At 35.3% G+C, this 25389-nt stretch overlaps 1 protein-coding gene across 1 annotated transcript in view; it reads right to left on the bottom strand.

The window, feature by feature from the left end:
* LOC150093572 (AP-1 complex subunit beta-1-like) overlaps positions 1-25389 on the bottom strand; it is a 287854-nt gene that overhangs the window by 258937 nt on the left and 3528 nt on the right. Inside the window, exon 2 of the mRNA XM_090413097.1 lies at positions 19033-19089. Coding sequence (XP_090269223.1) covers positions 19033-19069 — 37 coding nt within the window. The 5' untranslated portion in view covers positions 19070-19089. The remainder of the gene's footprint in view (positions 1-19032; positions 19090-25389) is intronic.

Below are 25389 nucleotides of genomic sequence, written 5' to 3' on the forward strand. Positions count from 1 at the left end.
TAGTTTGTTAAGAAGCTGATTTATATTAACAATCTATTGTGTGATTTGGAAGTGTTATAGGATAAATGATATTATTAATCACAACTGATGTGATTCTTTCAGACACTACAGTTTTATACGTGTGCCGTGTTAGGCATAATTTACATGTCCGTGACAATTAGCTGCCAGTAAAGACATGAGAATATGTTACTAAGCAACTTGGTATTGGTAACTCCAAAAAAAAAAAAAAATATATATATATATATATATATATATATATATATATATATAATTAATTTATAATTGTTGAAAGTTTTTTTCACTTGGTTAAACTATAAATTAAAGATACCAAGAAATTATATTCTTGGTTGTATATAGAGGCTAATGACTTTACGTTAATTGCCTTGGTATCTCATAATGCAAAGTATACATCGTTACAGATGTGTATAATGCTATGCATTATGGGAAGGACCACTACACACCAGATCACCTGTAGATCACTCCAAAAATTTAGAGTGATCTACAAGATCATGCTAAATCTCACTCAGTGATGCTAAAGGAACACTACTGAACTCATCACCTGAATCACTTCAGGACAGGAAACTTAGCAGTGGCTCCACTCAGTGACAGGCAACAACCAGTCAATGAGCAGATCCTTTCTATTCCCCTGAAAAAAAAAAAAGCTTCCATTAATGAGAGCCAGACCCAGAATGGTTGAAGTAATGCAGAGATCATGTATTTCACATGTCAAAAGGTGTTACACCTTATTATTAAAATACTCCGGATTAGAGATAGATGTTGAACATTTTTTTACTTGGTTAAACCATAAATTATAGATGCTAAGAAATTATATTCTTGGTGTAATCTTTTATCCAAGTGTAAGCAAACACTGTTTGCAAGTGAAGTATCTCCATGACTGGAGGTCCTTCACACGACACATATATAGATGCTTCTGACTTCACATCAATTGCCTTAGTATCAGTTATTTTGCATTAAGGGATACTAAGACAATTGATGTGATGTCATTAGACTCGGTGGTGTAGCTAGAGCTTTTGCCGCCCAGGGCGGTCCCTGAGTTTGCCACCAAAAATACTACAAAAAGTCAAAATGACGTATAGGGAAATAAATTAAAACACTATTATTATAATTACGGCTATTATAGCCTGTTTTTGTTTAGGAGTGTCCCTTATTTAAATACATTGGCTATCATTACTCAAAAAAGGGATATATATATATATATATATTTTAGGGCATTATGGGTGGGTATAGAAGGCAATTATGGCAGAATAAAAGAGGTGGAAAAATTATGTACATACCTTGTTTTGAGTCTACGATGTCTTCCAATATATATAAAATATATATATATATATATATCTATATATATATATAAAAGGGATATATCTATATATATATAAAAGGGATATATATATATATATATATATATATATATATATATATATATCCCTTTTAGAGTAATGATAGCCAATGTATTTAAATAAGGGACACTCCTAAACAAAAACAGGCTATAATAGCCGTAATTATAATAACAGTGTTTAAGAGGAGTAACATGGGAATTTTTCCAGAAACTATACTTAATTAAAACACTATGTTTATTTTTGAAGTAAAACTTTAACTTCAACATTCTAAAATGTTATTTTTATTGCTTTTCTGTTAGCAAAATGGTCGATGACAATGGCGAAGTCTATTTCATAGTAACCTAGGTAATTCTTAATCAATTTTATTTAGAAAAACTCCTCTCACAACTAGCAACACTTACAGCAATTGTGAGGAAAATTCACAGTAGTATTACAATATTTGGAAATGAGTTCTCGAGACTGTATATTAGAATTAACTGCAAAAGTTCAAAAAGGTTCAAAGTGCCGTCGGGAGTAGACCGTCCCCTCCGCACCCCCCCCTAGCTACGCCACTGATTAGACTCTATACAAGTAACCCAGTTGTGGAGATACTTCATGGGCAAACATTGTTTGCTTACACTTGGATAAAGGATTAAACCAAGAACAAATTTCTTGGCATCTTTAATTTATAATTACTATTATTTATACAGGTACTCCATGGAGTCAAAAGACCTACATGGAAGACCTACACTATCCATTAACACAATACCCACCAGACATCTTAAACTTATTCACTATTGGGAACTTGTAACTGCCTCTGGCAATCTATTCCACTCATTCACAACTCTCCGAGTAAAGAACCTAGACAGCACACCCTTACTAACCAAACTCTTAGAAAAGATCCAAGTGCGATCCTTTGTTTTCTCTTGCTCCCCATGTATTGAAAAATTTCTTTTGTGTCAATCTTACAGAATCCCTTTAGTAACTTATAAGTTTCTATCATATTCCCTCTCCTCTGCCTGTCAGCTAAACTCTGCAACACACCTTTGCTCTATCCTCACAGGATAAATAAATTCCATAGATCTGTCAAGAGCTTGGTCACTTGTTCCTGAATCCTCTCTGCCATCTCCTGGTCCCCCTACAAACAACTATAGTAACCAAATATAATAGTTAATTATATTTGGTTACTATAGTTATAATATAGTAGTAACCAAATATAGTAGTTAACATATGGCCGAATATTCATAGCCTTATAAAGAGGGATAATAATCTTTACTTGTCAATGTGTTCTTCACATCCAAGTAATCCTTTGAGGTATTTTGCCAACTTTTGCAATCTGTACTCTGAATTTCAAATCTCTATCCAAAATCATCCCCAGATCCCTAGTCTCATCAATCTCCTGTAATCTAGTAATGTCAATATGATATGAAGTATGCAACCTAACCCTTTCATCCCAAGAAATCTATATCACCATTATCAACTATTTCTCTCTGTGACAATTTTTCATCATTAGCAAACTGAATATCCCCCTCTCAAATCTTCCACTTTATCATTAATGTATATATTAAAGAGTAGTGGTCCTAGTAAAGAGTTCTGGGACATTCCACTGGTTACCCTCATTTGACTTGGCTCCACTCCACTATACACCACCTTCTGATGTCTATCAGTCACCCCATCCAACTTATGTAGTAATTTTCCACATGGTATTCTGTCAAATGTCTCCGCAAAGTCAGGCAGTCATTTACTTTATCTAATTCTGCTGTCACCTTATTACATAATGTGAATAAATTACTGAGGCAAGGTCTGCCTTTTACAAAGTCATGCTGCCCCCTATATAGTATCATATTCCTATCTACCCATTCCTAAATTTTACTTTTACCAACTTTTCCAATACTTGAACCACCAATTCAGATACTAATTGGTCTGTAATTTGCTACTTCTGTCTTAGAGCCACCTTTATGTAATTGAACTACTTACCCTATTTGCACTCCCTTGTAGCCTTGCCAGAGCTAAGACTTAGATTAAACAACTTCATCAGAGGCAGTGCCAGTTCACCTGCACATTCTCGTAACACATGAGCAAACATACCATCCAGGCTCATTGCTGTATTCACATTAATATTTTTCAATACATTAGGTATCTCCAGTTCATCTACCTCAATTCTTACATCAGTATCTGTCAAATCAGTAACTGCAAAGTCACTACCTAGATCAGTGATGGTGAACCTTTTTACCAGGTGTGTCAAACATCTTTTTTTTTTTTAAATATTGACGTTGTTGATGTGCCACTTGCATACATAATTATAAATTTAACTACATAATCATAGATGGTGACTTATACATATCATATTAGGCTATTTATTTAATAGGACATTGATAAAAAATCTATGAATTCATATTATACAATTAATTTAATAAACTGAAGTTACAAACTTACATTTAATGACTTTTCTGTTGCCGAGTACTGGTAGAAAGTTGCTTTATAGAAGGGCAATAGTATGTACATTTTAATGCTACACAAGCAGCGCTCAAATCATTGCTCAATCTATTTCTCCCTGTCAATTTGATATTATTTAAGGCAGAAAATAGAGTTTCACAAGAGTATGTAGAAGAGAAAATTGTTAGAAGAGCTTTAGCAAAGATTTTAAGAGCATGAAAGTTTTCGGGAAGCTTTCGGAGCTTTTTGGGTGAAGGTGAGGTATTCGTTGTTATACAGAATTTGTAGGGTTCCCCCCTACCAGACTCTAGACTTTTTCGTCCGAAACAAGCAAACTTGAAGTCAAGAATACTCATAGAAAATACTCATAAAAGAGCTGGGCACCTCATCCTGGCAGTGTTTCGAAATCTATTGCTTAGAATTTCACAATCTGAATTTTTACATGGGGGTATTATGCAGACGTTCCCACTCAAGTTCTTCTAATTCATTTCTAAGAGCAATAAACTTTCTTTTCCAGATAGGATTACACTAGAAGTCGGCTAGTTGCATTTCAAGATCTTTTAAATCCAACTACTCAAAGTTATCTAATTTAAGATCCATGAATTCTGTTTCATCAGGAACTTTATGAATTGGATTGTTTGTTCCAACATTCGAAATTGCTCAAATCTAGAAGAAAATTGCTCAGTTACTGACTTTAGAACTTCGATAGATTGGTTGATATGTTGTTCACGATTTTTGGGACTAGTTTCGTTAAAAAAAATTTTCACTCTTGGGAAATACTTAAAATTGTTACTTTCTAAATCACGGTGAAATATTTTGAGTTTATTCTCAAAGCCGAAACCTACCTTCGCCTTAACCGACAGCGATCTTACACGATTTATTGCAGTTTTTTCATCAGAATACCAATATTTTTCAACATCCAAGGTGTGTCAGTGCTGACACGTGTGTCATAGGTTTGCCATCACTGACCTAGATGATATACCCTTGCAAAGTAATCACTTAGTAACTAAACTATTTCTTCTGCTTCTGTCACTTTCCTACCATCAGCACTGAGTAAAGTTATCTTTTCATAATCATTATTTCTCTTACTTGCCACTCAGCAAAAAAACTCTTGGATTTACTTCAGCTTGCTCAGCTAATTTTCTCTCAAAATCTAATTTAGCCTTCCTTACCATACTTGTTCTTTTATTTGGTCACTCTCTTACCAAGCACACCTCTTATGACAGAAATGCTGTACAAGACTCTCCTTCATTTTTTTTTCTTCTCTCTTAGTCAAGCATTGCTTTCTCTTTTCTCAAACTTCTTTTTGTTCTTAACCACTCACCAGACAATTCTGCATTTGCTCCAGAAACTGCACTATCTCCTTCATTACGGCCAACTCTTCATTCTTTACATCAGTCATACTACTATTCTTTCGATCACCACTTTTACTCTCTCTCAATCATGTCACTTTTAATCCTGTGTTTTGTTGTACCATTGCACACATTTTCACCCATATTCTCTGTCTGTCCACCGCTTCAACCTCTCAACCTGACCAGCATATCTGACAATCACTTTCATAGCATTTTTGGCACACTCTCCCACCATCACCTTCAAACCAAAGACCACTCACCTTTAGTAATGCACACATCTCGCAGACATTGCACTGAATGAAGTCTCTCTCTGTTTGAATTCCTTAAACAATGATGCCTTGGATGCCATTGTTCTGCTCTGTGCCATGTGCCACGTTATACAACTTACCATACAGAATGCCTTATATTAACAATATTTAAATAAAAATGTAACTTTAAACTAATTCTCACCACAATACAATCTTCTAATATGATTTCTAACTAATATTGCTATTTTTTTCTAACTCTTTTGTGAATATCTTGTATCATACTTGGTGGTGTCTCAAAGGAACTGCAGTTTTCACCTTTTACCAGTCCTTCACATCAAGGTAGTAGTGGTTCCATGATGTATTGGGATACATCCAGAGAGAGCCTACTACTACTATTGCACCAGGTAATCATGTATAGTGATCAGCAGCTTCAACTACAAGGTCAGAATGTTGCCATGAAAAGGAACATGCACTTCATTATCCTTGAAGATCCTTGTCACATCAATGTGAAGTCTGCTGCAGATGCTACATTACCAAAACCAAGAAGAAACACCATATGAAACTGCATGAAAAGATCACATGTGAATCTTCACGTTGCCATATATTGGAACAGGACATGAAAGCAGAGTTGATGAAGATGAGGCAAGAGATGAAATGAATGCAAAATGATGAAATGACAAGAATGTTAGGAATGCAGAAGGAAAGACAGCTATGCAAAAAAGGCAAGGAATGATTCTAGAATCGCTCTGTATGGAGATTCCATTATTAGAGGTGTGGTGAATGAGAAGGTGCACAAGGTTTGTTTTCCTGGAGGTAGAATGAGTAAGAGTGATTGATGCATGAAGAGAACAAAAGAGTTGGTGGTGGTAGTAGAGACAGATGATTTGGATGAGAACAAGAAAAATATCAGAATAGATAACAGAAGGTTGTTGAAGAGAGTAAAAGATAATAGCATGGTAGGAAAGATAGTTAATATGTTGCTCGGGTATGATAGTGATGAATTGAGGCAGCGAGCAAAGATTATGAATGGTATGTTAGCACAGCACGTGGTATGAATGTGTGTGTGGTATGAATTTTGAGGGGCAGATAGAACTGTATAGAGAAAATTGGCTGCATTTAAATGGTTTTAGTGTGAGTCAGCTGGATAGATTATTGCTGGAAGGAAAGCCTATGACTTTCCTTCCAGCAATAATCTAACTACAGTGAATGGGGAATCTGAAGTAGTGTAAGGTCATATGAAAGAGAAAGAAAGCAGGGTAGGGAAGCTTGTGAATGAGGAAGTGAGTAGCATGAGTAAAGGAGAGGGAAGAAACACAATATAGAAAAGGAAATGAGGGAAGTCAGGGTGGGCTGGGAGAGACAACATGAAAAGTGTGGATGCTGGATTCACAAGTGAATATGAGTGAACAAAAAGGATTGGGCCAAGATGAGATGGGAGAGTTTGAGTCTGAGGAAAGTTGCAGAATCAGTGGTAACAGAGAAGAACAGACTGGGAAAGCTACTGAAGAGTCGCATCTAGGAAGTGGTTTCAGTAGGCCTTACAAAACCACAAATGATTTATGTTTCTTCACTAATGCCAGAAGTATTTAAAATAAGGGGAACAAAACTGTATCATTGATCAAGTTCATTCACCCCAAAATTGTTAGATTAAGTGAGGCATGGTTAGATGAGGATGGTATTCTGACAGGAACAGAGATGGGTGGATATATTTTATGAAGACAGACTGGGAAGAAAGGAAGGAGGAGTACTGTGTTACTTTGATAGTGATAAAGGAGTTATGCCCATCTAAGGAGGATTTGCACAGGGTAAACAATGGCAACAGTTTTGAAGCAGTATGGTATGAGGTACAGATGAACTGGATGAAATATTTAGTTGGGTGTTGCTATAGTTGCTATAATATTTAGTTGGATGTTGCTAAATGTATAGGCAAATTAGCCTGGTTAACAAGAAATGAGTGATATTATGGGTGACTTTAATTATGGTAATATAGAGGAGCAGGTTTTGCATAGAATGGGAGAAGACAGAGGGAAGAATAAGAGGTCACTCCTGGAAGCTGTATAAGGTGTGAGCAAGGGGATGCAGAGAGCAGGATTTTTGCATGGACAGCAGTGAATGGTAGGAATGCACTGCCAAGAGTATGGTGTGCAAAGATGGTGAATATATTTAAAGCACAGTATGACAAACAGTGTGTAACTTCTCACAATGAGTCTTTTGACTCCAAGAAGAAGAAAATATCAGGAAGGTGGCAAAATATTCTGCAGACAGTTAAAAATGCTCAGAAATGGGAATCAGATATAATAAATGTGATATAAAACTGAATGACATTATGTATATCTAAAGTAATTACTTTAAAAGACTGTTAAATGAAATGAGCAATGACAAAACAATGGTAGAAAATATTCAAGAGAAATGTAATTGACACTACATTAATACCTGATGTAGAAAAAACTATCAAACATCTGAAAGGCAGTTGAAGGAAATGATATTCAATGAGAAATACTCAAATCTGAAAGTATAAAAATAAACACATTTTTCTAAAACAGAATTCCTTACATACATGAAAAGAGGAAAGACTATAAAATTAGAGAGGAATAATGAAAATATCAGCTATATCTTGAATGGGAAAACCTGTACAAGTAAAGTATTTCAACTATTTCAAACATCTGAAAGGCAGCTGTAGGAAATGATATTCAAAGAAAAATATTCAAATCTGAAAGTATAAAAATAAATTTTTTTTTTCCAAAACAGGATTACTTACATATATGAAAAGAGGAAAGTATGGGAAACCAATAGAATAAATTGATATTGAGCAAGAGATGAAATTATTCAAAACACTAAACTAACAATATACAAGAAAATGTTAAAATTAATTTTAAACTGATAGATCTAAGAGTTGGGTTAGAAATAAAGCTGCTGATCAAAAAATAAAAACCACAAATAACGAGTCTGAGAAATATTAAGAGACTGAACAGGTGACATCAAAGGTAGCATCTTATTAAAAAAAAGAAGATATTAAGAAGGAACTTAACATTGTAAAGATTTTCAAGAATTTGCTCCTAGAGCAATTAAAAGGTGATATGGTCACAATATAATGAGGAAGAAAAGATTAGCAAAACAAGTGTTTGACATCAAGATGACAAAAAGATTCACAGGACAATCAAGATCTAGGTGGATTGATGCAATTATAAATGCAACAGAAGACTGAAATATAATCACAATACTGGAATTCTGATAAGATGCATATTAATTTGGAGGAAAAATTTTGATAGGAAATAATAATATATGATAACTTTAATCATACAGTACTATAATAATATCCTATACACTCCTTGAGGGTGAATATCAGAATTTTGATGATGATAAATGAATGCTATAAAATCTAATAATTATAAATAACATCAATAAACAAAAATAATTCCAGTACATAATTTTTTTTTAATATTTAAGTCATCCTTATACAATAAAAGTTTCAGCCGAATTTCTTTTCTAGTTGATATCTAATCATCAATTATGTACAGCAGGATTCTTAATCATTTTTATTTGCACATGAAATGTGAATATTCAAGGGACACCTAAAGAACAAAGTTGGATAACTGGAAGGAGACCTTCACATAATAGCCTTTTAATGCATTTGCACAATCAGCCAGGGCTTTTGGATGTCCAATACCTACATTCTCATGGTATATCTTGTTAGTATGTCACTACCTGGATATTGACTCACAATCTGGAATTCAACTGACAAAACTGTATTCTTATTGGCTTAAAGCAAAAGAAAATAATGGCATATGATAAAATTTCATAGCACCAGAGGCATTACCTAGGTAAATAAACCCCACCCCTCATTGTTTTTCTCAGAGAAATAGGACAAACAAATGAAAAGTCAGATTTTTTTTTTTTTTTATGTGAATCCCATTCCCATAATCCCAGATGGACTAAGGATTTTTTCCATTTTCATTAATTTTTTTTATTCATTTTTATATAGTAAAAATTAATTTTTATGAATTTTCAGGCCTCCAACAAATGAGGAAGTAGTCTCATGCAGGGCAATGAAAGTCATCTACCACCCAAGAACAATCATAAACATCCCTGCTCACAACAGAATTCAAACCCAAAACCTCCTGGCTGGAGAACAGATATGTTAACCTTGGCCAACTAAGTCAGCAGCCAAAGATATTAGAAAAAACTCAAATCAACATCAGCAAAAATCAGGACAAGCATCATTAACATACAAATCAAGAACAGTAGAACTGTCAGAATACTTAGTGAAGTAGTAGACATGACTGATGTTACTAAAACGAAGAAGACAAAAGCAGTTGAGATTCTTTTAAATAGCACTACAAGATATTATATTCAGGCCATAAGGATCAGAGAAAGGAAGAATAGTTATAGCATACAACTAAATATAAGGATGATCTTCCTGAATGGAAGGCAATAATCAGTACAGTGACATGGGCAAACAATCAAAATGGGAAAGTACACAATGAGACTTATTTGCACCTGTGGTACCACAAAAAATTCAACTAAGAAAGAACTGCAGGAATTTTTCAAATCATTAGAGAAGGAAGCTGACAAAGAAGAAGGAAAATTTGATGATAGTTAAAAATAAACAGAAGAGAAGAAAATGAATGCTAGACATATAAAAAAATGTGTTGGAAGGGAAAAAAAAGAGAGAGAGAACAAAGGCAACAATAATAGTAAGTACCCACTGAATTTCTCTTCAGGACATGGACATTCATTACTAACACCATGCTCCAACAAAGATGTGCACAATTTTACAGGAAGAGAAGATACCAGAAAAAAGAAATGTTTCAAATCATTTATTTTGATATCTTCAAGATGGTTCAGGAAATAACAGTATACAAAAGATTTGAAATAGGAAGTGATCATCACTTAGTTTCGAGTAGGATAAAAATTAATATATAGAAAAGTGTGACAAATTTTAAAAGGAAGCAAAGCTAAACAGCTTTCCGGGGTGAACTGTGGACCCCAATATGCAAATATTGTTCCTTAAAAAAATGGAAGAGCCTGAAAACAAGAACAAAACCTAGGTGACAGCAGATACAGAAGAAAACATTTCAGAGAGATAGGCATGTGATGAAGATTTCAGCAAGGATAGAAACAGAACTCCATGCATACTTTCAAGCATATTGAAATTCCTAGCAACAGAAAAATGTAAGAAGTAGAGTAGTGTAAACTAGCTAAACAAAAGTGATGTGAAGACTTTGGTAAGAATATATTGGAAAAGCTTGGAAATGGAGGAAAGAGAACTGTAAAAAGAATGATAGATCTTTTATCATGAATTGAAGAAAAAGATCTAAATGCCGGAATAATTACTCCATAATATATGATGTGATAGAAAATATTCAAAAGGAATGCAATCAAGAGTACATGTCAAAACTTAAAATACAAAAGCTATCAAAAACCAGAAATGTGAAAAGGCAACTAAATGATCAAATATAGAGGTAGAAAAGTTTTATTTTGCTGCACTGCATAAGAAAACTGAATATGTCAAAACTTAAAATACAAAAGCTATCAAAAACCAGAAATGTGAAAAGGCAACTAAATGATCAAATATGGAGGTAGAAAAGTTTTGCTGCACTGCATAAGAAAACTGAATATGAAACTTACAGAGGAAGTTCCCTACTGTTAGTAGGGAACTTCCTCTGTAAGTTTCCTACTATCTAATATAATAAATCTTAGATAGTAGGAAAGTTCCCTACTATCTAAGATTTATGTTAGAATTTCTAACAAATGCTAAAAAATCAATTCTAACATAGAACTTCTCTTAGAATTGAAGGATTCAAGAAATCCTTCAATTCTAACTGCCCCCGAATAAATTTCGTGCCTGAAATTTATTCAGGCATGAAATTTACTCATCTATATGGACCACAACACAAGCGGGAAAGTGGCATTAGGCCTTATATCAAAATTAGAGATATTCACCTCTAATCTTTACTTTATGCAGGTGACATTATACCCTTAAATAAATATAGTACAAATCTGAGGGTTTCTTAACTACACTGAATAACTGCTTTTACAAATAAAGTAGGAAATGATTGCGAGACATACAAAAATATTTTGGGAAAATTTGGAGAAAAGAGCAAAGCGAATAATAATGGCAAATATCTGTTGGATTTCTGCTCAGGACATGGACTGGTTATTACTAACACCATGTTCCAACATAAAAATGTAAACAAATTCAATTGGAGAGAAAAGGCAAGGAATAAGAAAAGTCTCATTGACTATGTTATTGTTGATAGTGATGTTTTATTATTACAAATTTTTCAATTATTCAACTGTACACTCTGGTGCAGGACACCAGAGTGTACAGTTGATTTGAAATTGGAAGTGATCACTATTTAGTCTTGAGCAGGATAAAATTGAATTTCATATTGAAAAGAATAACATGTAAGAAAGTTTTAAAGCGAATAAAAGTTGAGCAGCTCTCAGATGTGAACTGTAGACTAAAATACACAAAGATTATTGAAGAACAGGAATCAAACCTTGGAGATTCAGTGGCAAACTCTGAAGAAAACATTGATTGATTCTGCCAGAGGCATGTGGTGAGGTTGTCTGCAAGGATAAAAAAATCAGAACTCCCTGGTGGACACAGGAAGTTAAAGTGGCAGTGAAGGAAAAGAAGAAAGCATATCAAAAGTTCCTGGCAAATAAGTCAGCTTGTGCTCTTAGAGAATATAGAGACAAATGCAAGAATGCTAAACACTGTGTAAAACTAGCTAAACAAAAGTCATAGGAGGACTTCGGCAAGAATATAGAAAATAAATATCAAGAAGGTGGCAAAATATTCTGGAGGTTATTGAAGAAGCTTAGGAATGGAGGAAAGAGTGCTGTAAAAGGAGTTAGAGATGATAAAGGTGACATGAAAACGGGAGAAAAAGATATCCTTGAGGTATGGAGTATTTGCTTTGAAAAACTGCTAAATGAAACAAGCAGTGATGACAGCACAGTGGTAAAAAACACTGACCAGGTATGCAGTCAGGAATACATATCATACTTGAAGTAGAAAAAGCCGTCAAAGGCTTGAAGTGTGGAAAGGCAGCAGGAGTAGATGATATTCGACCAGAAATGCTGAAGTATGGTGGTATAAAAGTCTTACAGTGGCTGTACTGCATAGATCAGAAAGCCTGGACAGAGGGACGAATTCCCGATGACTGGAGTAGAGCTCTCATAGTACCCATATATAAAAAGGGAAATAAAACTGAATGTGAGAATTACAGAGGAATTTCCCTACTGAGTGTTCCTGGCAAGATCTATGCAAATATACTTGAGAAACGGTTGAGAAGAATTGTGGAAGAAAAGCTTGGTGAAGAACAAGCTGGATTCAGGCCAAATAGAGGCTGTCAGGATCAGATCTTCACTTTACGACAAATAGTCGAGAAAGCATGGGAATATAACAAAGATCTGTATTTAAGTTTTGTCGATTTGGAAAAGACATATGACAAGGTGCCAAGAGAGAAGCTATTCAATACGCTGCAGTTATATGGTGTCAATGGGGCATTATATCAAGCAATACTTAGTCTTTATTTGAGTTGTAAGTCAGCAGTTAGAACTGAAAGAAGTACAGGAAGATGGTTTAATGTTAAATCTGGTGTGAGACAAGGATGTACATTATCCCCTCTGTTATTCATTATCTATATGGATCACATTATGAAGGAAAGTGGTATTAAACATGATATCAAAATTGGAGATGTTAATGTCAGCTCTTTGCTTTATGCAGATGATGTTATACTTCTAAATAAATCCGCTACAAGTCTGCAAGATTCTCTGACTAAATTGAATAGCTGTTGTAATAGATATGGTATGAAGGTCAGCAATAAAAAGACAATGAAAATAGGCAGAATCATTGAAAATGTGAACTGTGTTGTGAATGGAGAACCTGTGGAACAAATAAAACATTTCAGCTACTTAGGCACGATTTTTACTGAAGATGGTAAATTAAATATAGAAATAGACAACAGAATCAGCAAAGCTGGTATGGTAGGAAGTCAATTGAATAAATTCATATGGAATAAGAGAGAAATTAGTCGGAACACTAAATTAGCTGTATACAAGACAGTGTTCAAACCAGTTTTAACTTATGGATCTGAGAGCTGGGTCAGAAAAAAAACACCTGACCGAAGACTAGAGACCGCAGATATGATAGTCCTGAGAAAGATTATAGGCGTGAACAGATGGCATCAATGGCAATATCATATTAAAAACGAGGATATTAGGAAAAAACTTGACATTGTCAGCATCCAGGAATGCGTTAGCAGAGCTAATCTCAGGTGGTATGGTCACCTAAACAGAATGGGTGAAGAAAGATTAGCAAAACAAGTGTTCTCTGCCAGGTTGGCAGCAAAACGACCCAGAGGTAGACCAAGATATAGGTGGATTGATACGGTACAAAGTGCCTTAGTCGATAGAAATATAAGATCTGATAATGTTGGAGTCTTGACAAGTAACAGACTGATTTGGAGGAAAATTGTAGATAGGAAGTTAGTAATGATGTAATTTTTTTCATGTAGTACTATCATATCCTGTACACCCCTTTGAGGGTACATGGCAGGAATTTGATGATGACAAATATGGTATAAAATTCTGCAATAAAAATATATATGTTGTAAAGAAACCTACAGAACAAATAAATTCTTTCTGCTATATAGGCACAATTTTTATTGAAGAGTGCAAATTAAACATGGAAAGAGACAACAGAATAAGTGTAGCAGCTAGTATGGTAGAAAATCAGCTGAATAAATTTATATGGAATAAGGAGAAAATAGTCAAAACACTAAAGAAGCTGTGTAAAACTCGATGTAGCTTAGAAATACCAAAGCGCTTTACATCGATTTTTACAGAGGTCAAGTCTCATGAGATAGTTACACAAATAACCTTGTTTGTCTCTATGTATTTTATGTTAAAGAGTAATGTAAATCACCCTATGGGAATTGATTGTATTTACTGTTTTATTTAAAGTTTCTAGAATTCAAAAACAAAGGCAATTTTTTGCCATCAGAACTTTGTATAATAGGTATGAATAAGAGCACAAGAAAGTTGTTTAAGATTAAGTGTGAGAGAAAATTGTTTGCGAGCTCTGCACATGAACACCTTCAAAGTTAGTATCAAAGCGATCCGCTAGTTTCAGAGAAGTTTCCGCTGCCTGACAAGACAAAGAAAAATAGAGTGCATGGAGGAGAAAAAAGAACGGGTCGGCCTTAACAAAAAGATCAAGGAGACCTTGCACCACCAAGGGTTGTAAACCCTTGGTGGTGCAAGGTCCTGTGAAGGTGAAAATAAAAGGGGACTCAGCCGAACATCGTGAGGAGAGTCCAGGTCCAGTTGCCAAGAGAGAAGAGGTGAGGTGAGGTCCAGTTGCCGAGAGAGCAGAGGCAAGGTCCAGTTACTGAAGCAGGAGAGGCGAAGCACTGTTACCGAAGAGAGCCAGTCGGTGGAGAACCAGAAGCAGTCGAACCCAGAGGACCAGACTTTACAGCGAACCCACGAAAAAATTAGAACAGCTGATGCTAAGAGCCGGTTGGATGTCCTAGTGCTGCGGGAAGTCAACCGAAGCCAATCTTCAAGCTTGTATGCTGAAACTTCTTGCCTGAGCTTTTGAGTACCAGGAAGATTGCAGTTCAAGACTGCCGCTGATATTCTGACGAAATGACCCCTGAAATAAGACTCTGGACGGAAATCTAAGGCCTATGATGAAAGAAAAACCATAGTGACTTTCATGCAGGACTTTTTGGAAGGTGTCGTGATAAAGAGCCTCTGTAAGTGTATTACATCCTTTAACGTACATTCTTTTGTAATCTAAGAGATATGTCATAGATGGACTGATAAGAAATAGTGATAAGAAACATCTATAAGAGAGTACTCCGATTTGTTGTTAACTAGAATAATTTTTGTAAGATGACTTGCCATAGCTAGCTAATCTCTTTATGAGTAAATCAGTCTCGGCAATTAGATTTTATTAAAGCAGAGAAGTAACAGAGTAATTACATTGTATAGTCATTTAATATTGAAAAGGGAAAGTTTGTTTCTTTATACCAAAAGTATACGAGGATAGGTAGAGAGTAATCACCCTATCGCTTATTTAATGTACTTTGTTTCTATTGTAAATAAATGTGTTTTAATTATATGTCAATAGAGTGCCGCCTGTTTGTTTATTTTACAATGCACTGTTCCTAAAAAAACGCGAACTTAAGAGCAGGAAACTAAGTAAGATAGCTGAAGCGTATAGTTAAGTGCAAATAGACCATGACTGTTTGTGTAAAGTTTTACTGAAGGAAACTGAGTTAGAGAAAGAGAAGTCAACCGGCCATATTACTGACTTTTATGCCAATTAAAAGATACTGGTGGCGCAGTCTTATAAAATAAATTTTCTAGTATCCATAGGCATAAAACTTGTAGTGCGAAAGGTAGATAAACTAAGTACACAATAGTAAGAAGAAATAGTGAGAATAAGAAAGGAATATTTATAAAAATACTAATAACGGTGGCTTATAAATAACAAGTAAGAGCACACACACGCTTACAGCTATATACAAGTGTGTTCAAACCAATTTAACTTGTGAATCTGAGAACTGGATTAGAAATAAAGATTATCAAAGCTCAAGACTACAAATATAAGAATTCTGAGAAAAATTAATGAAGTCACAGATGGTAGAAATCATGTTAAGAATGAAAATATCATCATCATCATCAAATTCCTGCCATGTACCCTCAAGGGTTGTACAGGATATGACAGTACTACATGAAAAAATTACATCATTACTAACTTCCTATCTACAATTTTCCTCCAAATCAGTCTGTTACTTGTCAAGACTCCAACATTATCAGATCTTATATTTCTATCGTCTAAGGCACTTTGTACCGTATCAATCCACCTATATCTTGGTCTTCCTCTGGGTCGTTTTCCTAATGAAAATATTAGGAAGAAATGACACTGTTAATATTAAGGAATGTGTGAGCAGAGCTAATCTCATGCAGTATGGTCATTTAACAGAACAGGGAGGAAAGGTTAGCAAAACAGATGTTTGATGCCAGGATGGCTGAAAAAAAATAAAATAAAATAAACCCAAAAAACGACCAAGATCTAGCCAGATTGATGAAGTAAGATGTGCCTTAGAAGACAAATATAAAACCTGACAATATTGGAGTCATGAGAGAGAGAGCGAGGAGCACTGTATTATATGGTTGTGAGGCCTGGACTCTAACAAACAAGACATGAAAAAGTTAGAGGCATTTGAAATTTGCTGCTGGAGAAAGATGATGAAAATTAGTTGGACAGAAAAGAAAAAAAGTAATGAAGAAGTTCTGAATATAGTTCATGAAGAGCGGTCATTAATGAAACACATCAATAAGAGAAGAAATAGCCTAATTGGACAGCATTTGAGGCATGGGGGACTGATTACAGAAATAATGGAGGGGACTGTAGAAGGAAAGAGGCCACGAGGCAGACCAAGAATTTCATATATAAATAACATAATGATACTAACTGGCGCTAAGAGTTATGAAGAGATAAAAAGGAAATCACAAGACAGGATGTTGTGATGTGCTGCACCAATTTTCGGATTGATGCACCAAAGAAGAGAAGAGAAAGAGAGAGTGAAGACTAATTTGGAGGAAAACTGTCTATAGGAAATTAGTAATAATGTATGCATTTTATATACCACTATCACAGTATCCTGTACACTTCTTAAGGGTACATACCATGAATTTGATGATGTAAATATTAATCCTCTTCCTCTCTCCTTGCTGTTGCTCAGATAAAATACAAAAAAAAAAAAAAAAAAAACAATAAATAGCAATATTATTATTGCCTCCTCCATAGAGTCAGCAGACTCATCATGGGAGGTTTCAACTGACAACACATTTATCATACTGAATCTTAAAATCTTTAACACTCCCTGCATTAACAACATATTCTGGTAATGCATTCCATTCGCTGACAATTCTCCATATAAAAAATCTACTCTTTACCCCCCCCCCCTCCTTCACCAACACTCTTACATAACTTCCAAGGATGACCTCTGGTTGTTCCCATCTCACCTTCTGCTCTTTTTATAATCCCCTCTGGATTAATCCGATAACCCCTTATAACTTAAATAACTATCATATCACCTCTTTTCTGCCTATCCCAAACTCTGCTATCTACATTTCTTCAACTTCTTTCCATAGCCAGCATTCCAGAGTCCTGTAATTGTCTCCGTCACTCTTTTCTGGACCCTCTCCACATTGCAATGAAAATCAAGTGACCAAATCTGAGCATAACAGTTCAAGTGTGGTATGATCAGTGCTTTATACAGTGGCACAACCACCTCCTTATCCCTACATGTTAGAGTACTTCTTATCATAGCAGCACTGCGATGTACAATCTTTACAACCTTACAACATGTCCCCTAAACTTCAGTCTTGCCAACCACCACTTGCAAATCTCATCCACTTCTTGGTACAGCACCATCAATATAGTACACAGCCTTATATTTCTGTATTCCAAAATGCAACATCTTGCATTTATTAATATTGAAACTACAATCCCATTCCTTTGCCCAAGTCAAAAGCTTATATTCAAATCTTCCTGAAAGGAATTAACATCAACAGAACTACTTAGAATTCTCCCAACTTTGCATCATCAGCAAACAATTGAAGATCCTAGTCAATCAGTCCACAGCTTATGGACAACAGCAGACTACCAAAAATATTATACAGATATAAAATAAGTGGGAAAGAGAAGAATCAGAAGACCAAGAAAGAGATGGAATAAGCCGGAACAAGCCATCTGGCCTAAAATCCATGTTAGGAAGAAGAAGAAGATAAACAAGTTAAACAGCAGGGACCCAAAACAGAACCCTGGGACACACTTCTAGTTACCTTCCTTTTTAGACACTGCTCCAACACACACAGCTTGCTGGTATTATTCAGTGAGCAAATCACCAATCCATGTAACCAATATACTAGTATTATATATTAATATATTAAATTGAATATTAAATATTAAATTAAAAATAATAAATAATCTTTAATGAATTTTAATAATTTAATAACATTTAATACATAATATTGAATATCAAGTTTTTCCACTTGGTTATACTATAAATTAAAGATGCCAAGAAATTATATTCTTGGTTTAATCCTTTATCCAAATGTAAGCAAACAAAGTTTGTGCCTGAAGTAACTTCAGGACTGGGCAACTCGTACAGAGAGAGAGAGACTAATGACTTCATATCACTTGCCTTAGTATCCCATAATGCAAAGCACATATCCCAGTCCTGAAGTTACTTCAGGCACAAACTTTGTTTGCTTACATTTGGATAAAGGATTAAACCAAGAATATAATTTCTTGGCATCTTTAATTTATAGTATAACCAAGTGGAAAAACTTCCAACATCAAATCACAAATTGATAATTCTAATGGTGTTTTCTGAGAAGTAGGATGGGAGGGTCGGTTTAACATGACCTATTTTGCTGTATTATTATAATAGAAAAAAGTATTCAAAAATGTCCTAAAGTACCATAAAATGGTTTTCAGAAGTACTTTTATGGCTTAACTCTACTACTGATTTCTTATCTTTATAAAAAATAAATGTGTATTGTGTCAAATTTACATATGAAACTTCATTGAAAAAATCACATTTACCATATTTAACTTAGACTTGCCTTTTTTTGTTGTAGTGAAGTATTTAGCATCAGTCATGTTGATTTATATTGTTTAACCTAGAAAATATAATGCATAATGCATCTTCATTAATTTCAGAAAAGTTATTGTTATTTCAGTACAGAAATAACAATTACATAAAAAATTAAGGGGGAAAAATTAACCTTTTTCCCATAATAAATTATGGGAAGAAGGTTTAATTTAATATAAACTATAAAAGACCTATTTAAGCTCTAGACCTATTTAAGCACTCAAATATTTAAATGTGATACAATTATCAATTACATTTCTTAATAAAAGGGGGGGGAAAGCAAATAGAGGAAAACTAAAAAATGGAAGTATCTCTTTGGAATTACTTTTCACAGATATAAACAAATTTCATTTATTGCATTCTGGCATGACCAAATCATAAGTTAAGGCTCTAGAGATTTCTAAAACAATTCAGTATCTAATTTTTTCAAATATACTTTATTTGAAAAACTCATTAAAAACAGTAGAAACTGTCATATATCATTGTGTAATCTAAAAACAACAAATTACACAAAAACCACAGTAATTAACTTTAATGAAAGTACAGACATTTCATACTGAAAATAACAGTACATCATCAGAGTATGGAAACAAGCAAATCAAAGAACAGGAATACAAAGTACATACAACAATCAGTTTACAAATTAAAAGCAGTTGCTACAATCCAGAATATCTACATTAATAAATAATATTAAAAGTATTTTTGAAGTTTACATAAAATAAGAATCTCCCTAACTTTGGGAAAGAGAGAGAATCGTTCCAATTCATGTTAGGCCGATGTAAAAGGCCTTCATGACTTTCTTTGAAAAGGCATTCATATTTAAAACTGCTCCTATGGAAAAGACAAGCTTCATCCGACCAGATACTGTGTTTAGTGTCAATACTATGCTGTGCCAAACCAGACTTTTTGGGGTTTCACGTGTTTAATATAATACTGCTGCTCATTAATTCATCTTTTCCACAGAATAGCTAATCTGCCCAAAGTATGTCAAAATTTTGACCATTCACAAGGAATCTGATAAACACCAGCTAAAGATAGGGCTGGCAATTTGTCTTTTGTAGATGGTAACAGATGATAAATTTTATTGATAGGAAAATATGTGGGAATAAAGTGATACCTCTTCAAAATTCTATCAATAGATTTGGAGATACCAGAAATACCAGATAGCATGCATGGTGTATATGCATGCATTCATGCATATACACCACTCCACAACTCACCACCCCTGTATAACAAAATCCAGAATGTGCCACAAGTTCACAACATTCTGTAGGTGAAATAACCAAATTTATTAAAAATCTAATAATAAAATCAAACAATATATATATATATATATGTTAAAGATACCAAGCAATTTTATAAACTTTGTTTTAATCCTCTTTTTTTTTTTTTTTTCAAGTAAGCAAACTCAAATACAAACTTGACTTACCTGTCACAAACTTGACAGATAAGTCAAGTTTGTGCCTGAAGTATTTTCAGGTCTGAGGCAACTCGTGGTAAAGGTGGGGGTAAGCTCTGATCACTTTCCCTTAGTATCTCCCAATAATGCAAAGCACATCACCTTGCAGGCATGTATGATGCTATATGACTTCTCTCTCTTCCCAAAACTAAAATCCTTCCTTGCTGTCAATGTTTTTCTTCAAATCAAGAGGAGATTGCAGCTGTAGAGGGGTATTTTGCAGATCTTACTGAGAACCACTACAGGGATGGGATAATGGCGATGGAGCATCGCTGGAATAAAAGTATTAGTCTTAAGGGAGATTATGTCGAAAAATAAAAATACTATCGGGCTCCTATGGGCTACCGAGCGCATCCCCTAGTGGCGGATGGGGAGAAACCCTGACTACCATTCGTTAGATATCAGGGCAGCTCTGAATATACTGAATAAAGAGCCATGGACCAGTGTTTTGGGACTGGCGATCCCATGTGAAAATATTGCCATTCACCAACCCACACTTGGCCCAGTGTGTTGAATTTATGGCCTAACCTTCCGATTATGAATCCGACAGAAATAAAATGGCCCTCATTCCCCGGAGACCAGATTGTTACCATCTATGGCAGCAGGCAGTTAAACGTGAAGACAGAGGGTGTTCAGAATCCCCAGGTAACCAGATCATGCTGCCATTGGAAACTAGACCTTGGAACATTAAACTGTAGGACCCTGAGCAGTGAAGAAGTGCTAAGTGAATTAACTGAGGAGCTAAATGACTAAAATGGGACATTTTTGGATTGTGCGAAGTTAGACGTAATGGTGAAGAAATTCTTCAATTAAAAAATGGAGACATACTATATTATAGAGGCCAAGATAAGGAAAAAATTAGTGGAGTTGGATTCTTGATCAACAAAAAATTGAAAAACAACATAATAGAATTTGACAGTGTATCCGATCAAATAGCAAGTATTGTTGTTCAAATCTCGAAAAGATACACTCTTAAGATCATCCAAGTCTATGCACCAACAATAAATCACACTGACAAAGAAACTGAAGCCTTCTATCATGGTGTATCCCAACTCTACAATAAAGGAAAACATCATTTAAGAATTGTAATGGGAGACTTTAATGCTAGAATTGGTATTCAACATTCAGATGAAAGCTCAATGTGAAATTTTGGATATGGCATGAGAGATGACAGAGGAGCAAGGTTAACAGAATTTGCAGAAAAAGAAAGCCTGTATATCATGAATTCCTTTTTCAAGAAAAAAACACATAGAAAGTGGACATGGAAAAACTAGTGAAATTGACTTTATCCTCAGCAATAAAAAAAACATCTTTCAAGACTGCTCTGTTATAAACACCTTCAATATTGGAAGTGACCATCGTATGGTATGCAGTAAAATCCAAATAAACTGCCAAAAAGAAAGAAGAAAAATGTTTCAGAGATCAAAGCAAAACATAGATGTACACAAACTCAACATTAAAAAAGATATATTCCAACATGAACTAAACAATAGATTTAAACATCTTATTATTATAGATGACAATGCTGATCTATCAGAAAGTAATGACATTATCCAAAACCTTTTACAATGCTCACTTGAAATAGCTGGAACCACAGAACAGAAACAAGACAAAATCTCTGAAGAAACAAAACAACTTATGAAGAAACGAAGAGAAATGAAACAATCAATTAACCTACAGAATAAAATTGAATACAATGAATTATGTGAAATTATAAGAAAACGCATCAGAGAAGAAATAAGAAAATTCAATTGTAAATTCATACAACAAACAATTGAAAACAACCGTAGTCTCAGAAAAGCCAAACAGCAATTGATGAACAGCAACAAACAAATGGTTATAGTCAAACTACAAGATGGGACCATCACCAGAGATAGATATGCTATAGCAAAAAGAGTTGAAGAATTTTACTCATTATTATATCAGGATGATGAATTAAATGAAGACAACTACGACACAGCTGAAGTACCACAGATTCTACCAGAAGAATTTATTTGGAGCATCCCAAGCTTGCAAAATGGGAAGGTGAGGATAGAGTTATAGCTGAACTTCTAAAAACAGGTGGAGAAATGATCTACAAACTCTTAGCAAAACTATTTACTTTATGCCTGAAGAAAAATTATGTACCAATAACATGGAAGAAGGCTACCCTAATTCTGATACATAAAAAAGGTGAGATAGAAGACTTGACAAACTACCGACCTATCAGTCTACTATCAGTGGTTTACAAAGCGTTCACAAAAGTCTTAGCTCACAACCAAAAGAACAGGCTATAGTACAATGGACAATATTCAAGTTGTACAGCAGATTACTGAACGGTGCAATGAATATCAATTACCACTGTGTCTTGGTTTTATTGACTATCAGAAAGCCTTTGATTCACTTAAAACTTGTGCAATACTTAAAGCATTACGAAACCAACAAGTGGAGGAGCCATACATCAGAACCATCAAATCAGCATACACCAATGGCACAGCAGCAATTCATTTCAATGGAAACATCTCTACTGTGGGAATGCAGAGAGGTATAAGACAGGATGACATGATATCTCCAAAATTATTCACAGCATGCCTAGAAGAAATATTCAAACTTCTTGATTGGGAAGGAAAAGGTCTGAAGATAAATGGAAGATATTTAAGCCATTTATGCTATGTAGATGACATAGTTACCTTTATTGGGAGTTTACTTGGTTAGACTGTAATAAATTTAGTTTAATCCTTTATCCAAGTGTAAGCAAACAGTTTGTGCCTGAAGTATCTTCAGGACTGAGGTAACTCATGGTAAAGGTGGACCAAGATCTCATCACTACTTATTATTATTATTATTCAAGCCTCCATGGAGTCGAAAGACTCATCGTGGGAGGTCCTTCCTAAGAACATAAAGTCTGTCAAGACTCATCGAGGGGAGATTCCCCCCCACCCTAAGAAACACAAAGTCTATCATACCACTCCTTAAACTCATTGACCATTCTCGCTCTCACCACTCCATCAGGCAATGCACTCCACGGTTCAACCACCCTCCACGCAAAGAAACAACTCCTCACCCTCTTGCAAACAGTTTCCTTTCATAACTTCCAGGGATGGCCTCTTGTCATTACTCCTTCCCACTGTTCAACCAAGTGAAAGAACTCCTCAGTGTCAACCCTGTAACCACCTCTCAACAGTTTAAAAGTCTCAATCATATCACCTCTCCTTCTTCTATCCACCAAACACTGCAGTCCACATTCCCTCAGCCGATCCTCGTAACTATCCTTGTACAGTCCTGAAACCATCTTTGTATCCTTTCCACAGTTAATTTATCCCCTTCAAATCCTGGGGACCAAATCTGAGAACAATAGTCCAAGCGTGGTCTGATCAGAGACTTATACAATGGAATGATAACCCTCTTATCTCTGCAGGTCAGTGTCTCATAATTGCAGCAATCCTCTGTGTTACCTTCACCACCTTTGCAATATGTCCCCTGAACTTGTCTTAGTATCTCCCATAATGCAAAGCACATCTCCTTGCAGACATGTATAATGCTATGCATTAAGGGAAGGGCCACTACCCAGACCAGTTTCGACCTTTATTGAGGTCTCTTCAGTGGGAGCCAGACCCAGAGGTGGTGATTGGAAGCAATGGAAAGGGTCATATTTACCTATACAAGTTGCCAAAAGGTGTCTCACCCTATTATTAAATTACTCTGGCATAAACTTTGTTTGCTAAAGGAAAAATGACCATGATGCCAACAAAGTGGATTGATGATATCATCAGATTTGCAGGAGTGATGTGGAAAAGGAGAGCATGGACAGACAGTTTTGGAGTAATCTTGGAAAGGCCTTCATCCAGCAGTGGATCGACAATGGCTGATAATGATGATATATATATATATATATATATACACACACACACACGCACTACTTGGAAAGAAATCAAAGGCCACCACGCCCCCATGGGCAAGGTGCATCACGCCATGTGATGAGCCAAGTGTCTAGCCAGTCTATGTTGGAGTATGATGCTCCCAAGTCAGTGTAACTGTGTCCATGTGAAATGGTTGTGAGAATGGAACCGAGTTTGAAAGAGGGATTGTGATAGGATGCTATGTTGCAGGCCTATCAGTGAATGACCCACCATAACTGTACAGTGCTATGAAGAATATGTAAAAACTGCCATTCGTCAGCCGACAAATTGAATGTTAAGTTCTGGGCATCAACTGGAACATGAATCTGCAAAATATGCAAGTCCCACATTACCTAAACCGACATGCAGCATTGTCTTCACCTGTGCAAAGAGCATGTACAGTGGGACATGAAAGTTTAGAAAGCTGTGTTATGGAGCGAAGGATCACGCTACACCCTCTATCAAGCAGATGGACAGGTGTGGGTGTGGCAGATGTCCAGTGAATGTCTATTATCAGAATACATAACCCCAACAATGAAATTCGGAGTTGGTAGCGTGATGACCCACTATAACTGTACAGTGCTATGGTGTATGGTCCTGTTTTTCCTGGTTTGGCCCTCTGTTTGTGGTGCCACGAACACTGAACTCTGAGAGGTATCTGAATAGCAATGAAATGCTTCCTACTACATTTCTATGGAACTGACCATTGTCTCTTTCAGCAAGACACTGTCATAAGGCAGCTGCTATAACTGCATGGTTTGTGGACATGAACATCACCACACTTGAGTGGCCTCCACAGAACCCTGATCTCAACCTTAATTGAACATTTGCAGGATGAACTGAAGTGTCGGGTGAGGTCAAGAGCCATCCATCCCACAACAGTCCAGGACATCATTACACACCTACAGGAATAATGGTCCAAAATTCCAATTGATCTATTGTACGCTTGTGGAAAGTATATCCTATAAGACTGCTGGAGGTCTTACATCTT

This window comes from Typopeltis vanoorti, chromosome 23, assembly GCF_054136105.1.
Source record: "Typopeltis vanoorti isolate ZY-2024b chromosome 23, IOZ_Tvanoo_1.0, whole genome shotgun sequence".
NCBI lineage: Eukaryota > Metazoa > Arthropoda > Arachnida > Uropygi > Thelyphonidae > Typopeltis > Typopeltis vanoorti.